This window comes from Malaclemys terrapin, chromosome 9 (assembly GCF_027887155.1).
Source record: "Malaclemys terrapin pileata isolate rMalTer1 chromosome 9, rMalTer1.hap1, whole genome shotgun sequence".
Taxonomy (NCBI): Eukaryota; Metazoa; Chordata; order Testudines; family Emydidae; genus Malaclemys; species Malaclemys terrapin.
The window spans coordinates 100,600,393-100,618,305 of NC_071513.1; the positions used below are offsets into that span (position 1 = coordinate 100,600,393).

General features: G+C 46.3%; 1 protein-coding gene across 1 annotated transcript in view; it reads right to left on the reverse strand.

Moving 5' to 3' along the window:
• Window positions 1–3,174: 3,174 nt before the first annotated feature.
• The window catches only part of PSMD1 (proteasome 26S subunit, non-ATPase 1), a 120,404-nt gene continuing 105,665 nt past the window's right edge, over window positions 3,175–17,913 (reverse strand). The window contains exons 20-25 of the mRNA XM_054039301.1: window positions 16,634–16,803; window positions 12,877–12,969; window positions 10,745–10,837; window positions 8,220–8,366; window positions 4,395–4,550; window positions 3,175–3,396 (exon numbers count right to left, since the gene is read on the reverse strand). Of these exons, the coding sequence (XP_053895276.1) occupies window positions 4,404–4,550; window positions 8,220–8,366; window positions 10,745–10,837; window positions 12,877–12,969; window positions 16,634–16,803 (650 nt within the window). The 3' untranslated portion in view covers window positions 3,175–3,396; window positions 4,395–4,403. The remainder of the gene's footprint in view (window positions 3,397–4,394; window positions 4,551–8,219; window positions 8,367–10,744; window positions 10,838–12,876; window positions 12,970–16,633; window positions 16,804–17,913) is intronic.

Consider the following 17,913-nt stretch of genomic DNA (forward strand, 5'->3'; position numbering starts at 1 on the left):
TAGCCTGATTTTGCATGAACATTGCCTGCAGTAGAGGATTTAAACCAATAAATGCAAAGCCCCGTTGAGGGTAAAGAATAGAGATGTGGCAGTGAATAATTCTTCAGTTCTATAAGCTGCCTTCTGAGAAATTCATGCTTCTCCTAATGTGCTCATCAGCGTGGTATTTCTCTCTGCCTCCTCTCATACCTTCTTCCAAACCTCACCAGCCTCACAGAATTCCTAAAGAATAACTAATCTTTCCATTTCGCAAACTAGATGATGATGATGGATGGATGGAAAGATTGCCTAAAACGTACACAATGCTAACTGTGGGCAGTTGCTGATATGGAGAGGAAGGATGGTCTTATGGCTAAGGCTAAGATTTTGTTATGGTTATTTTTTTAGTAAAAGTCACAGACAGATCACGGGAAATCAACAAAAAATTCACGGAAGACGTGACCTGTCTGTGAGTTGTGCTGCAGCAGCTCCATGGTTTCCCCACCACTGTGGTAGCTGGGAGCTGTGGCGATCCCACTCCACCCGCGGCAGCTGGAAGTTGCAACGGGGTCCCCCTCTGCCCAGGGCAGTTGGGAGCTGCAGGGTGACCATATTTCCCATAGAGAAAACGGGACACGCCCAGCCGCTCGCCCGAGGCGTGTGTTCCCCCCCCCCCCGCACAAGGCTGTGGCCCCTTGCTGGAACCCTGAGGAGGGCCCCCTCAAAAGTCTATCACCTATTGCTGGAACCTTGCAGGGGGCCCCGTCGCTAGAACCCTGTCAGAGCCCCGCTAGTTGCCAGCTCCAGAGTCCTGCAGCCCCTGGGACAGAAGCAGAGAATGTCACAGAGGTCTCTGGAAGTCTCGGATTCTGTGACTTCCATGACCTCCGGGATATAAATGTAGCTTTATTTATGGCTAAAGGACTGGAAATCTGGATATTGGACTCTCTTCCTGATCAGCCACATACATCCTGAGTGACCTTCGAAAAGTCACTTTTCCTTCTGGTGCCTTAATTTTTGTATCTGTAAAATGGAGACAACACTTCCCTATCTCACATGGGCGAAGCTCACAGTGAGATTAAAGCCATAAAGGGAGGCAATATAGCCTAGTGCATAGGAGACCTTCAAGAGACCTGAATTCAATTCCTACTTCTGTCACTGGCGTGCTGGGTGACCTTGGGCAAGTAACTTCCCCCACTCTGTGCCTCAGTTTCCCCATCCGTATAGCAGGGATACTGATACTGACCTCCTTGTAAAGCACTTTGAGATCTAAAGATGAAAAATGCTATTTGTGAGATGCTTCAAATACTATGCTGAGAAGCTTAATTAAAAAAAAACACTAATAAAAAACATGGTACCCTTTCATAGGCTGCGTCTCCCCCGAGCACCGCAAAGCCTCATTTTGCTGTTTGTGCAAATAGTTTGTGCAGGGGCTATCCCTTTGTTTCTATTCTTTTACGCACGATAATGTTTTACATAGACCATGGGTAGTCTATTTTTTGTCAAGGTCCAAATTTCTTGGTCAAAGTGTAGTCAAGGTCCATACTCCAGAGAAATTCATAAAAAAAATAATGATGATAAGAAGTAAATAAAAAGACTTCTGGGTCTGTTCAAAAGCGTCTGGCAGTCCAGATTTGGCCTGTGGTCCGGTTCTTGACTACCCCGACAGACAAGCCCCTTTATGCTTATCCCCAATTCTGCTCCATGAAAAAAATGTATCTGAATCATGTTCTTAAAAGAACCCTGGGTCAGGACCAGCACAGCTTTAAGGAATGATGCTTTTAGCTTTGGTGAATCCTGATTAAAGTCTCGGATGGACAGATGCTACTTTTCTGCTCAGCCCCTTGAAAGGTATATTTTACATGTCTCTACCAAACTAACACTTAAATTCTGCAGGGAAAGAGGGCCGACTGATCTATTAATGTAGAAATTAATAAACGTCTTGCTGGAATAAACTATATACATGAAAGGTTGGTCTTGAATATTTTACAGACCTAGCTATGATGCACATGATTTTTTCATTAAGTTCACTTGGGACAATATTCTTTCTTGGATGTGATACACTTAATAAAAAACTTGTCAGGTTTAAGGGCTGGTTGTTTCAAAGTGACGCACCTTAGACAAGAGGCTGTTTTACAGTTGGCCACATCTGAGGTTCTCTGGCTTGACTGTGATGGAACCCAAAGCATCATAGGCACAAGAGGTGAAGCCCAGCAGTTCAGACAGTGAATGGAAGAGTTGCATTCATTCTTTCTGATTGAGGCAAATTCCATGCTCCCAGCCATAAATTTGTCCTTGGCCAATGATTCACTTTTCAGCACAAGAACTTGCATGTCTGGATTCACCCTGTCTAATTCCAGAATGCACTTTTAGCCTACTGACTAAACCAGCTATATTTCCATATTGGGAGAAAAGAATCAAGGCACACAAAACAAGGGACCAAAGAGTCCTGTGGCTAACAGACGTATTGGAGCATGGGCTTTCGTGGGTGAATACCCACTTCGTCGGATGCACGTAGTGGAAATTTCCAGAGGCAGGTATAAATATGCAAGCAAGAGTGAGTCAGGCTAGAGAGAACGAGGTTAGTTCAATCGGGGGGATGAGGGCCTCTTCTAGCAGTTGAGGTGTGCTGCTTTTACAGATCCGGACTAACACGGCTACCCCTCTGATACAAAACAAGGGGTAGTTTGCTGGGGCGTAAACGAAAAGAAGTGTATTTTGACGATACTAATTTTCTTTTTCCACCTCGGGTGCACAGCACTTTTGTAGCACACCAGGCAGACTAGCAGAGATCTATCACTGTACCTGGATGACCAGTGTAAAGATTAACGCTGTTCTTAAATCAATGAGGGTCAACTTTGCAAATGCCTCTGGGCAGATGCTGGGCTGCAGGGAAAACAAAATCAGTCTGTCAGATTAGTGCAAGGGCTGAATCAGCCTGGATTTATTGGCATCACTTGGCCTAAACAAGCATTAAAAAAGGAGCAATGTGCAAGGGTCATTTTTAAAAGGCATCCTTATTGTTCTAGTCGACCATAGATTAAGGCCTGCCAGCAGCACTGGATATCGCTGGGAAACCCACCTAATAGAGGAAGAAGAGGAAGTCAGAGGACGACTCAGAGCCTGTACATTCAAGCGTTGGGCGGCTGACGCACCTTCCCCTCCTTTAGATAAACTGGGACGTCAAAACAAAAGCAAGTTTTCCATCAAGAGGTTTTAATATATTCATTTGAAAACAAAGTTTTGTGAAAGAGTAACACTAAATAGCATATATCGCTTCTGCACTCAAGCCACAGACCATCTCCGTTAGGTCAGCGCAGAGGTGATGCGGCATGCACTGAATGGCAGGTCTCCATAGGAATTTCCTCCTGTGTGTTTCCAATATCAGACAAAGAATCTTCTTTAGCAGAGCTGGTCCTGGAGACAGAGACCAGAAAGGCAAAAACATTAGTTGAGGCCATCTTCTGCCCATTCCCAAAAGAGCCCACATGTGTATGCTCCTCTGGGTCTGGTACCGAAGCTCCAGTGCTCATGACACACCCAGTTGTTGGCAAGAAACTAGTTATCCTGACTGACCAGCAATCTATGTGCATTTTTAACCCTATACTCAGAAACAAGGCAACTGGATTCTGATTTTCATCAACAAACCAGCATGTCAGCTCAGTCACACCTGCACCCTTCCCTCCCCAAAATGCCCCATGTTATTTACGAAGGAGCCTGCAGTTAGATAATGTAATGCCTGGAATAGGTGGACTTTTTAGCTCAGGGATACGGTCACAGAAGCTGAGATTGTGGCTCGTGTCTCTCTCTGTGCACAAACATGAACTCTGGGACAACAAGATTAAGGTCGAAGAGAGGGAGCCTCTCCCTTTCGACTAAAACTGCCATTGTGAAGCTGAACATAAAGTGGGTGATGACAGTTAATCACAGAAAACACTTCCCACCTGTGGGATTGTGGTTCCATTTGACACAAACTGAATGTGGTGTTCTCAGCAAAACTGATGCACAGTCCACATTACAGTCATTATATACTTTACATAATTCTGCACAACGGGGGTAGTCTCTACTCAAGATTGGCCAAGGACTATATCTGTGTGGAGTCTCAGTAGCCCCTTAGGTCTAAAAATGGTGGTTTGGCCAGTCACATGAGGGCTGAGTAGCAGGTAACAGACGTTTACATTGCATCTGGCCACAGACTGCACTACTGGAATATATTACACACATAAGAGGACTTCAATTTCTACTGCTACCAATCTCTTAAAAAAAATCAGCATAATATACTTATATTGGCACAAACGCACACAATGACCCCCTTAAAAAAAAAAAAAAGGCAAAACATTGAAACACCGGGTCCTTTGATTGGATGGAGTTTTTACTCCCCCTATTAATGGTGGCGCCAGAGAACTGCGCCGTACCTCAGGGTCTTAGTCATCAATGTACTCAAAAGGCTCTGGTGGGTCAGGTTCTTGCTCCTCTTCCTCAATCTTCGGGCCATGGGCTGCCACGGGTTCCACCAGCTCCTCTAGAGCCTCGCTGGTGTCCTTCAGAATGATGATGCCACCAATGGAAAGCTAGAAGCCAAGTGCAGAGAACGTGTCAGTGCCTAGAGACGTTCAAGAACAGCGCTGTCTCGTGTAGGATTGTCCTTGACCTAGGACAGAAACAGGACCCCAAGTCCCCTGGGTTAAATCACCCCATCAGTGTGAATGCTCTACGCAAAACAAGGGGTGAAAACAGCTCTCTGTGGTCGGTTACAATGAAAGCAAAGTATTCTCCCATTGTACATACCAGTGTCACACCACCAGGGGCAGACAAAACATAAAGGGACAGGAGGGAAGGGTTGAATACACGGATATATTAAAATGCGGCGCTTGAAAGCTCTAGATTTTCTCAAATGTTTATGAACCAAATTGGAAGCTCATAGGCTTTAGGGACAGTGTCTTTATGAGTGTTACTGAAACACTCTGAATAGAGGCATCCAGTCATTCACATTCTAGCCTCATAACAAGGGGAATGGAATAAATGACTGTGACCATGGCTCTATGGACATGTGTATAGCATATGTTTCTGGATAACATCATGGTGTTGGGTCTAGAAAGCCCTCTATGGTTTGGGACTTTGCTACCTTAGAGTGCCTCGCTTTTTAAGTACTACCACAATGACAGAGATCACTGGAGGTGCTTTGGATAAGGGTTCCTAGGTTTGCACCCGAGGATCGAGGACTCCCGGACACACCGCTTTGTTCTTTCAGCACTTGCACCCTCTATAAGAGCCAGAGTTTGCGGACCATCAGAGAATTGTGCAATTGTCCCTGCCAGCCAAACCTTCGTTGAAAGGCTCTCTCTGAAAACACCATCTTTATCTCTGATGTCGGTGTTACAGCTGGGAGTTTATTGTGTCTAGGTACCACCCTGTTGGCTGCACTGTACGTTAATGAAATAAACAGCCATTCTAAGCTACCTCTGCTCTTCCATTATCTATCTCTCAGTTCGCAGGAAGGTGACATCTGGATCTGTGGATTTATGCAGTCACTATAATCTGGCACTTTCCATACGGCTTTAAAAATCAAAACACAACTGTTTCATGAGATTCAGTCTCTGCAAGACAAAACAGAGTCAGATCTTGGCTCAACTCCTCCCCAGAGACTCTCAGAAGCGGAGCCAAATCTGATCATCAGCTTCCATTGACTGAGAATTCCATTAACAGAACCTCATAAGACAAAAGAAGAATGAAGCACAAAACCTGCAACTCGCCAAAGCCAGTGGCTACCTGTGGAGGTACGGAAACATGGACATTGTGTTGGGGCCTGGCTGGAATTAGAGCCTCCCCCACATTTGAATTCCAGGGTATAATTAGCATCTCAAAATGACCTTTTATGATGGTGCCCCGCCAGCAGAGTGCTATTTTTGAATGTTTCTGTGTCGATGCTGGGAAGCCACCTTGGTTCCACCGCTCCATCATGGCAAGACACACACTGCTCTGTTCTTTCAGGAAACCACTCGCAGACAGAGCGGATGCTCCACTCACTGACCGGCTTTGTACTGGAAGTAGTTTGGCTCCCCAGCGAGGCTTCGGGCCACCGCTGTCCTGGGGGCTCCACTGCTCTCTCACTGACACACTGCGCTGCCTCAAGCCAGGCGGCCGTGGTTCTTACCCCATGTTTCCCTTCTGAAGGGCAGCCATGGCTTTACTGCCAGGCTGCCTCAGGCCTAGGGCTTCTCTCCCCCGGGAGCAGACAAAACACACAACTGCACGTGTCAGCTGAGTGCAGGGCTGATGACTGTGCGCACACGAACATTTCAGGGGCAGGACTGAGCTTGTTCTGGGGCTGGGCAGCAGCTACGTCCAGGCTGGGAGGTCAATTGGGCCACCTCCTCCTCTTAAAGAGCTGGGACAGAACCACCCCTGCCCAGCTTTGTGAAAGAAACTGTTCTCAAAGCTTCCACGTGCTGATGAAATACCAGTAAACGTAAGTGTATTAAGAACATGAACCAATTTTCTGGGCAGGGTATTTATTTCCAGGGTGCATGTGCTCACACCCGATTATGCCCCATGTTCATCCATCTCTTGCCCAATAACAAAAGCCAGCAGAATTTGACTCAGTCCATTTGCAGCCTGACAATGTGTTCATTAGCCTTCCACTGTACCACAGCGTTTCACAGACTAGTCGGCAAATCCATGGGCTATTAGTAATAGAACTTTTCCATCTCCCATTTCTACGATCAGATGCCATTCCCTCTGCATGTTAACAAGAGACCATGACTTCTTTGAGATCAGGTGCAATGGAATAATAAATCTATTCAGTAAAAACACCATCTATGCACACAACCCATTGCATAAAACCCCAGCACAAGTGATCATGAATTTCAAGGTATTGACACCAAATCTATTAGACATTTCAGAGCTATGTTAAGATCTAAACTCAGTGAGCATGATGTACTAAACTGAGCTTCAAGTCCCTTAAACTCATCTGAGAACAACCCTAAAAAACAGGACTGCTGCAGCCCGCCAGTGGGATGGCAGTTCTCCCATCTCCGACCTCAGGGATGCCGGCTTGGAATGGAGACCCCTGCCCTCTGTTCTAGGTGGAATACAGGCCGCTAGCACTGGGAAAGCAGCCCTTGCAGGCCCAGCCATGAATGGCAGCAGCAACTTTGCGGGAGACAAGTGGAAGGGAAAATATACCATCCACTCTCGAAACATCAGCCTCTGGAGAAGGGGCGTGAGTGTTGTGAGGCCCTAAGCTACACTCTGAATGAGGTTTTTCACTGCCATCCTTAATCATAATGAGCTGCCGTTTCCCACCACTACAAAAAATCAACTGGACTGAGGTAGCCTCCTGGCCATCTGCCCCTAATCCGCTGTGCATCATGGCAGGGTGGATTTCATTATTCCCAAGCCTTCCCTGATATAGGGGGCTGTAAGCTATTCTCAAATAGCGCCACTGGTGGAAATTTCACTGGAAAAAGCTGCCCTGGGGAAGTTAAAGTTTTCCCTGCTGCAGCGTAGGACCCTTGACTGGCTGTTTTTCCTTAATGAAGGAGAATAACCGACCCCTACTCGCTGTTTATACCATACATTTAGAGTCTGCAGACTCATGCTAGACTGAACATGCCTGCTTCTCGGAAACGTTCGGCACAAATCTTCATCCCCAAACCTTTTATCATTATTGCTCACCCTGGAACTCTCTCCAGTCCATCTGCCCTTTCACCTTAGAACCTATGGAGGAGTGCAAGACACAGAGAGACTAACTGTAAGGTAACCCTAACTCTCCGGTAACCCTACAAGCTACAGATCCAGGCTTCAGTTGGCAGTTACTGCAAATTATTACACAGTCTTATGATGGTTCAATTCCCAAGTCCCCCATGAGGTTTTTATTAGGTGTCAATGGGCGTATCATCAGTTTCTGGGTCATGATCTTTGAAGAGAGCATAGGGCAAGAGAACTTAAAGAAATAGCGTTAGGGCATTATATGGGCCTAGAGTAGCTCTGCCTTCCAATAACTACAAATGTGTGAAACCAATGGAGAAGAGGGGCATAAGGAAGTAAAAATGAGACATGGGGATATGTCATCTGGCCTCTAAAGTACAGTACAGCCATCAGCTGTTATGGTTTTAGTTCTCAGGAACACACCGAGCTGTCACATCTACATGCACGATCCCAGCGCTAAGCACGTCCACTGGGAACTCTCCGAGCGTGAGAACAGAGTGTTAGGTTTGCATACGGTAGGTTGCACTTACTGGTTTAAAAGGCTGATATCGGCAGCTCTCTGTCATGGTGAGGACTTTCAGCTGAGCAGGCATGACTCTGGCTGGGTTATCCAGCAGCTGGAAGTTGGGTTCAGGCTCCTTTTTCTTTTCTTTCTCTTCCTTCTTCTCAGTCTCATCCTACAAAACACAAGACCACCATGGTTTAACTGCAGCCTTCAATCCTCGCACATTTGAGGCTGGGGTCAAACTCGCTACTTGATCCACACAGCATGAGCAGTAACTCAAAAACCTGCTTAAGAGACACTCTCTTAAGATGAAGGAGTCAATCAGGCTAATTCCTCACCACAAAGCACAGTGAATGCTTATATAAACCCAAGGCATCTGAATTCCCCTAGAGCAGAACCTTATTGTAAGAACAATCCAGATTCCAGTGGCAAAAGAGTTATTAAGAGACTGAGGTGGCCGAGCAAACTTCAGACTTTCACTTTCAATAGCCACTCAATAAAGCCCAGGATTTTTACTACTACTTAGGCCTGGTCTACACTGGGGTGGGGAATCAACCTAAGATACGCCACTTCAGCTACGAGAATAGCGTAGCTGAAGTCGACGTATCTTAGGTCGACTTACCTCACGTTCTCATGGCACGGGGTCGACTGCCGCTGCTCCCCTGTCGACTCCGCTTCCACCTCTCACCGCGGTGGAGTACAGGAGTCGACGGCAGAGCGATTGGGGATCGATTTATCACGTCTACACTAGACGTGATAAATTGATCCCCGATAGTTCCATCACTACATGCCAATCCCGCGGGTAGTGTAAACGTACCCTTAATCATGTTTCATGTTACAACCCGGCACACAAAAGGTGCCAAATACAGGTGGGATTTTCCTAGCTATAAAGCTGTCCCTGGCAGTCATGGCAACTCAACCAAAATGACTCAGTCCTGGTGACTCTTTAAAGATGGCTCCAGGTACAATTCTGCTCAGTCCTGGACTCAGCAGAGGCTGCGATTTGAGACAGACGCATTTATGTGGCCTCATGGAAACATTCAGAGTGTGGGTCACCTTTTCCCTTCTGCTGGTCACAGTTTGACAAGAGGGGAGGAGGTCAGAGAGAATAATCAGGTACTTATAGAAAGCAACTGTGTGATAGGCACGAAATGTAAGGTTCAGAGCAGGCACCTCGTGTTACAGCAGAAGGCACCCTCTCAGGTACCAGATTCACTAACAGCAGCAAATTCCACAGGACTCCGGCAAATCTCATATGAGCTGTACTAGAAAATGGGAAAGCAGGAGGCAGCCAAGACCCTACGTTAGCTCAAACACAGCAGGGGGCAGCAGTCTCTCTTTGTCCCGCAGCTTCTCCCTCTCAGACAATTCCGTGTGTCTAGGGCGGCTTTCCACACAGCTGACGCATATACACAGAACCCTTCTGACTCACCGCAGCCTTTCTTCACTTTCACGTGATTTTAGACCATAAAGCGGTTTGGAGGAAAGCTCATTTGCCTGGCCCATTTTGCTTAGTGCATGGTGCTGTATGAATAATACAATGCAAAGACTATGTTAATGTTACAATTGTGCTGTGAAAGGGTCAAGCAACACAAACGTTAAAGATCCCAACAGCTGCTTTAACTCATCTATGTGTTGCACATACATAACTTCTATTCACTTTTCAGGCTGTGTAGTACCATTAACTCTTTAGAAGTTGTACCATATATTGAGTGCACACAATGTGGTCACACTCACGTTGCTGTAGGCAAGTGTGCCATCTTGATGTTACACTGCTGTTTTTCCGCATGCCATTTTGTTTCCAATTAGACAGAATAAAGAAGCTGCCCCTAATTCATAACCTTGGCGAGGCCCAAGTAGGCTTCGACATAGATATCTCGTTAAGGTGAATGAGGCAAAATGAAACTTCAACAGCTGCTACTGTTTACCTGGAAGGAGTTTTCTGCAAGGATGAGTTAACTGAACATCTATTATTTATATAGTGCTAGGGTGAGGGGAGGTATTTGGAAATGGAAAAACCATGGAATTGGAAGAGTACAGAATTTAATGCTGCCAAAGCAGTGACATCACCCTACGAATCCAGAATCTGCCATTCGCCCCCACAGGACATAGAGACCAACAATGGTTTAGGAGGAGGAAGTGTTTCCCCGCCCCGACAGATCAGCACACATGAAAATTATAGGCAAAAAGATGAATATTTTCAGAATGTAATGCGGGTGTGAAAACAGGGGGTTAGAATTTAACTAGTTTGGGAACCTTACCTAGAGCAGTCATCTCCAAGCAACTGCTATAAGAAAGATCGTTAAAAAGTCACCAGTGGTGCACCAAAGAATAGGAATTTTATTACATTTCTTCCACCCCCTCCACAAGAAACTTGTGCCTGGATAAGTTACTCAATATACTGAAACATGTTAACACTGTGCTGAGAAACTACTGTAATGCAGGTGACAATGGGACAGAGATGTGCAGGGGAGACAGTGTTCATGTGATACGCAGCCCCCTAAACGAAACTCGCTGGAAGACATTTTGGTATTTATGGCTTATACCCACCACTTCCATTTTCTCCTCTTCCTTTTTCTCTTTTTCCTTCTCCTTCTCCTTCTTCTTGGCTTTTGCAGTGATGGATAACACAGCAGTAGAAACCTGGACATTCAATAAAGAAGGCTTTCAGAATGGCTTCACACTGTATGCAGTGCTCATCTCCCAGCCAGGCAAGCAGACCAAAAGGAGAGTCAGCACTGTGCCAATTTTCAATTTCACTACCCACCCACTACCTTATAAGCAGCACAAATAGAGTGGCATGCAGGAGGGGAAAGGGTGCTAGAGAAACTGACCAGAGGAGGGATAGCTCAGTGGTTTGAGCATTGGCCTGCTAAATCCAGGGTTGTGAGTTCAATCCTTGGAGGGGGCCACTTAGGGATCTGGGGCAAAATCAGTACTTGGTCCTGCTAGTGAAGGCAGGGGGCTGGACTCAATGACCTTTCAAGGTCCCTTCCAGTTCTAAGAGATAGGATATCTCCATTAAATTTATTTTTATTTTTTATTTATTTATCTGATTGCGTAAGTGAAAAGAGAACAACCTCCCTAATTTAGAGATTACTCAGTGCTGTTTCGTTTTCCCTACAAAGGGATTTCTTTAAATCTGAGCAGTGACAAGGAATTCTGACCATGGGGAAGTTAGCTCCCATGGTTTCAGTGGCAAGGCAACATCAAGCCAGAAGAGAGATTCTTGACAATGTCGTAATCCTTTTCACCACTCCTCCACCCCGGCGCTACTGTAATCACACAGCTGTTACGTGTCACTGGCACACACAGACAGACATAGTACAACTGCCCAGGATGTGAAAAGTTTCTTCCGAGGAAGATACAATTGTGCTGAACTTCTCTGAGTGTCCCCAGCTTCTCAACAACCATTGTTAGACAAAACCACCACCACAAGGTCAGCAGGCAGCCCTGCCCATCTGTTCCTGCTCCTGCTCCTGGAAAGATTATCCATTCCCCTAAGGTTTTGGTGGAGTCTTAGGGTGCCATATCAAGGTATTCTAAGGGTGGGCCAGATTCAGCTATGGGGTTTGAATTTTAGAAAGGGAGGGATATGTCCAGAAGTACCTGCCACTGTGAAATTTCTTATGATATTACTTGCCTTCATGCACAACCCAGTCCAATCCCAAGGAAAAAAAAACAGCTGCTTGGTAGCCCCCCACTTGGGCTAATTTCGACAGGCTTCTGTTCTCTAAATCCGAGAACCTCTCATTTCTAGTGTTCGGTTTTGTTAAACTGCTTAGCAGTTTTCACCAGGTGCCACACACATGAGCAAGAGGTGCCTGAGTACACACCTCTGCGGCCGCTCTCTGGCGGCTGGCAGGTCTGCTCCGCCTGCTACAGTCAAGCCACGGATGACGATGATCAAGTTGTACGGGTGCACGAGCTGCCCTTCTTTGTGGGAGGACACCTATGCTGCCAAAGACGACCACCTGAGGCTCAATTTTCTTACCTGGACGTTACCATTTCGACATATAGCTTTTTGCAGCGCACGGGCCCACAGACTCTGCCCATGAATGCTTAATGCATTGCGTTAGCTAATGGGTCACTTTGGACTCCTGCCCTCAAGGATTGTTATTTATTATTTGTATTACCATTGCACCTAAGAGCCCTTGTCATAGCCCATGACATCACTGTGCTTGGTGCTGTACGACTCCAGAACAAAAAGAAGGTATGTGCAAAGGAGCAATATGTACATGGTAAATACTCCTTTAACAGCTCTCCTGCTCATCCGGCTAGTCAAGGAAGGCGCCAGTCAAATCCCAGCACAGAGATTACAAGCGACAGTGAATTCCAGACTCACCAATGAGAGAGAGAGAAAGGTGGTGAGCTCAGTGAATTAAAATCAATGGACCAATCTTTATGGCCACCCTCACCCATTTCACAAAGCTCACGTGGCAATAAGAAAGCGTCCAGGTATGTTGAGTGCAACTGCTATTATAAAGGAAAGACGTCAGTGAGGAAAATAACGCCGCTACACGGCCAGAGTTACGTAATATTTACTCTCCGAGATACTAGCAACTGACAATCTTTTCTTCATCCCTGAAGGAACACGTTGCCGGGGCTAATGCCGGGAAGGTTAATGTTCATAGTGGGCGAGTCCACACAGTGTATAAAAGTCAGCTGATCAGCTTACCAACCTTTTCCTTCTCCTTTTCCTTCGGTACCTCCAGAGGGGCAGGATACGCAAATGTTGAGGGCTTGCAGTTGGATTTGTACTGGACTTTTGGCATCTAAAAAAGATACAGACTTTAGAAAGAATGGTTACAGGAAAGTAAAGGGAAAGACCCAAACAGCAGAATAGCTGCCTTGGTTGCATTTTCCTCCTTGCAAAGATAAACACAAATCATCCCTTTTTTCCCTCCGGAAACTGAGAAGCTGCCATCAGTGGCAAATGTTCAGCTGTAACATCGTTATTCAATTATGACAGAATTCAACTCTGGTCTGACATTTTCTCCTTCTCCAGCTTACGGCACACAATGTACATCCAGCTTTTGCTTCATTGTTACGATGCTGCCAGGGTTTAGCTGCGGCTCTGTCTTTCGCACAAAACTGGCCTTAAGACCTAAAACAGGATCAGCTTGATCTGTGCAGGGCAGACGAGACCACGAGGATAGTACAAGTTTCACTGGTTTCCCATTACATTACACTCCCCCAGTCGGATACAGCCAGACAGCTTTCTTCAACTGCCCTCCCATCTAGCCATCCCAAATATTGATATTGCACTCACCAGCACTGTATCTAAGCTGTTTTTCCTTCCCAACACACCTCTTCAGTGCGAGAACAGGGAAGAGTTGGAAGAGGCGAGATGAAGGAGTGTTGAAAGCTATGTGACCAACAAGGTTTTAGCTAGTAAAATGGAGTTGTTCAACTTACGTGAAAAATGTTGTGCGCCTTACAAAATAATCACAAGGAATTAGAGCACAATTAGAGCTGACAGCCCCAGAGAGCCTAGGGAGGCACAATGGCCTTGGATGTGGATTCAAGAGATCTGGGATCAATTCCCTGGGTGCCCTCTGTTAGTATTTGAGAGGTGCTCTGATACTACGGCAATGGGGAGTTCACACAGAAACGGCCTTTTGAACCGAGCTCCTTTCAGACAGACGTCACTCGTTAGCTGCACACAAAAGGGTGCCATCATTTAACACTAACATCCATGGAACGAGAGAGCATTCTGGAGTGTCGGTCCCTTGGCACAGATGGCTCTGACGTTATGCCAGGTGATGGCAAGCAGCTGTAGCCCTGCAACTTGGACCAGTCCTGCTGACTGCTTTGAAGGTAAGAACCGTAATCCTGAATTTAACTCATATAACACAGGGAGCCAGTGCAGATAGCAGAGCAGGGGGGTGACAGATTCTCAGAGCCTTGTACTGCTTTATTTGGAACCTTAAAAAAACATATTGCTGCTGGCTTCATTCCTTGGCAGAGGGAGTTACATTAGCCAACCCAAGGGGACGGATACAGGGGTCACTGAGGCTAAGTCTGACCCTGACAGGAGGGGGGGAGAGTAGACAGAAAGGGAGCTTCCCATGACTGTGGCTATTTGGAGTCCAGATGTGGTAAGGAGTCCAGAGCTCCTCATGGCCAACGGCTGCTCTGACGCTCTAAGGCCCTTGATGGAGGAGGATGCCAGGGAGGCAGTGAATTCTTCAAAGTGCTTCTCTCTCTCCCTGCCAAAGTCACCTCAGCTGTTCCTGGATGAAGTTACTGATCTCAGCCAGGTCCCAGCAGAGCTGGGATACAGCACTCTGTGGGTGAGTGAAGGTGACGGAACTGGGTACAGTCTGGGCATTGCTGGCATTCCAGTCTATGCTGTTCCACAGTCTACTCTGGTGGTTTTACGTAAGTGTGGAACAGGATGGGGGAGAAGGTGGATCCATGTGGGACTCCAGTGAGAGCTCTGGAGGCTGAAGACCAGGCACCCCTCATGAGTCTCTGGATATGATCGGGGAAGGAGGATAGGGTGATATCTGGTTGAGTTGAGATGTAGTTAATTAACAGTGGAAAATACTTGGCAATACCTTGAACTGGTCCCTTCATAAATGTGGGGTCTTCGCCAAGGCTTAAATTCTCTTGAAGTATTTCCCAAAGCCCACCATGCCCCCTCCATTTTCCGCCTACCAGACTGGGGGTGGGGAGGGAAAGAGCTCGGGGCTTCTGCCCTGTGGTGGGGCAAGGGGCTGTGGCTCCAGCCTTGTGCAGCCCCACGGACATCCTGGAACTGGCTCACGGCCCCCCAGAGCCATGAAAATATTTACCAGAGCTGGGCTCCAGATAGTTCTAGCTGAATTTATGTCCTAATCTTAGCATAAGTTTCATTGTAACAACAAACAAGAACTACAGGACTTGGGCAGTGTTACTATGTCAGCAGTGCAACAAGTGTGTTCCCCAATCCCTCCAGTGTTAACTAATAAATACTTGGCATGCTGAGGGGAGGATAGCCCTTGAAGTGCTTCAATGTCAGGAGAGGAATTAGCTGACCAATTGGTCCTTTCCCTACTTTTATATCTAGGAATCTAGAAAGCGTGTCCTATTTCTAGTCTCACTTCTGGTTTAGAATCTACCAATACTTTAATGACGCTTGTGCCATCTGATGAGAGAATCTGAAATTGAAAGGTTTCATCTCCCTGTAGTGATATGTACACAGCGCAGGAGAGAAAACCAGATAACGAATACAATACTCCAACGCACGTAAATAAGCCTGAGAAAGATTGCTGTGCACGATCGGCCTTTTCCAGCACAAAAAGGGAGGCTGCAGCACAAACTGCAAAACATTCAGGCTTCCTCCACTCTAGAGTCTGACTCAACTCAAACTGCTGATTTACCAGTGACTTTCACTAGTGTCAGAGTGAAATATTGGCTCATCTCATTCCACGATTTAGGCATATTTTTCAAACCCAGAGAGTGAAGAGTCACATCCTTAGCCAGAAGGCACTAGGCTTTCTGTAATGGGAAGCTTTAAAGTGTAACCTTTTGAAGGGCTTACACGATGCAATCTTTAATACTCAGGTCTCTACCCACAGGGGCTGAATGATTCAAATCCCACCAGTCACCCACTAAGGCGCAAACAAAATTGAGGTGCTATGATTAATATTAGCTTTTCACGCTCTTCCAGCTACAGTTTCTAGCACACTTTAGCTAGCTACGGTGGATAAGGCCACAATATGTTCTAAAACGCCCATTTAGACGTCTTAATGCACCGTTACCAAGGCACAGTATAGTGTTTCAATGGGCACAGTGCAGTCTATGTATCATTGGAACTCTTTCCTCAAACAACTGGACTCCTTCAGAGATTTACAACGATAGGGACTGTATTCATATCCCCCCTAGCTGTAACACTGCCACATCCATGATTTCTCTATCTCCTCCAAAGGCAGCAAGGTTGTATAATAAGCAGCTAGGACATGATGGCCACGCAACTGTTAGAAGCTGGCTCAACTGAACAGTTTAAAAAGAGTTCCCAAACTTGGATGGTGCCCAAAGCTCTGCCAGGCTGACCTCCACAGATTCTCTGCAGCTGATCGGAGAGCACTCAGAATGACAAGGGGGTAAACCAGAAAGCTAACGCAGAGACCAGGCACAATGGGACTGGTGCAATGTAAGGACCCCAGGAAGTTAAAACTTACAGACTGCATTCCCTTGGTGATGAAAAGAACAGGGTTAGGAAAGGCCTTGTTCACTTTGTGCCAGCAACTCATTATAAACATTCAGCTAGTGATACTCTTCAGCACCATGCAGAACACATGACCCTTATGCTGTTTGTAGTAAGATTCCCTTCATGAACAAACTCGCAGAAAACGAATGAGTGGTGGTTACGATGGAACACATTAGGGAACTGCAGCCATCAAGTTATTTCATCTCTCCTCAGATTACTGTATCAACCAGGGAAACACATACCTTAAGGTCCTTGTTAAGGCCAATGACACAGGTTGGGGTGTAAGCCAACGACAAGAAGTGTGACAGGGGGAACCAGAACCAGAACTGGGTGAAGACCAGTACCCCCACCACTGAAGGCATGTGAGTATGTCCTGTCCTTGACTGCAGCGAGATAGTTACGTTATGGCCACCTGAGGAGAAGAGGAAAATCACAAACAGTCAGTTAGGAGAGGGCTTCCAGTCCGCTTCTCAGCGCTGCTCAACATAGACACTTCAACCAGCTGCCTCTGAAACAACTACCACGAAGACAGCTATAGCGGAAACTAAACCACAATGTCCTCAACACTCAACCTGAAGAGCAAACCCTCTGGGATGCAGTTCCCCTCTCAGTTCAGCTTCTGGTCTCAGGTTATGCACCACCGTCAGTGGCAATGTAATTTACAGTGGTGCTTTGGGCGGCTAGTTATTGTCCCAACATGGAACCAGTGGAGAGACAACCCCTCCCTGCCCCTGGCAAAGTAATTTTGTCAAGAGGGCACCAAGACAACAACACTTCAATTGTGGTATGGAAAGAGGAAGGGTCAGCACATGAGCAAACAGCAAAACCTGTGGTCCAGCCAATTTCAGCATGCAAATCACCGACACATCACAGGAAACACAGATTGCGCATCTGGTTTTCTACAATATTCATTTAATAGGACTGTTACAATGCTAGGGCTCATGCCCTGAACTGCTACTGTTCTACAGATGAAATATGCCTATGCTTTTATTCATCCCAGTAGAAAAAAAATGTAAACAGCAGCAACTTCAACAGTAATTTCTAGAGGTTATCAATCTAAGCAGCAAAGAGACAAGCTTGTGCAAGCTTTGCAATAGAATTAAATCTCTGTCAGACAACAAAGTCTTTAGCTTTGTACTTGCAAAGCAGAGACCAAAACAACTCAACATGTTGATGCAGTGCAGAAACATTCAGCTAGAAACTGAACTGGAAGGCTAGGGCTGCAGGCAGAGAGCGAAAGTGTTAATCTGATTTTCAATCCTCTGATGGGCTCAGCAGATTGAGTTGAAGAGGGCAACAGGCAAGTCCATTACCGCTGACGAGGCCAGGTGCAGAGAGGCTAATTGTGTTAAAATACAATCAAGCACTCATTCCGAGTGCAGTGCAATTTATAACCGAGATTCCCAGGCCCAGATCAGCATTCCTCTGCCCTGCATAAGTAGCCGCTTGTAGTGCCGCTGCTCAGTGCTGCTGCTGGCAGAGTTTGGGAGATGCACTGAGAAGCAACGGATAATGAGATCAA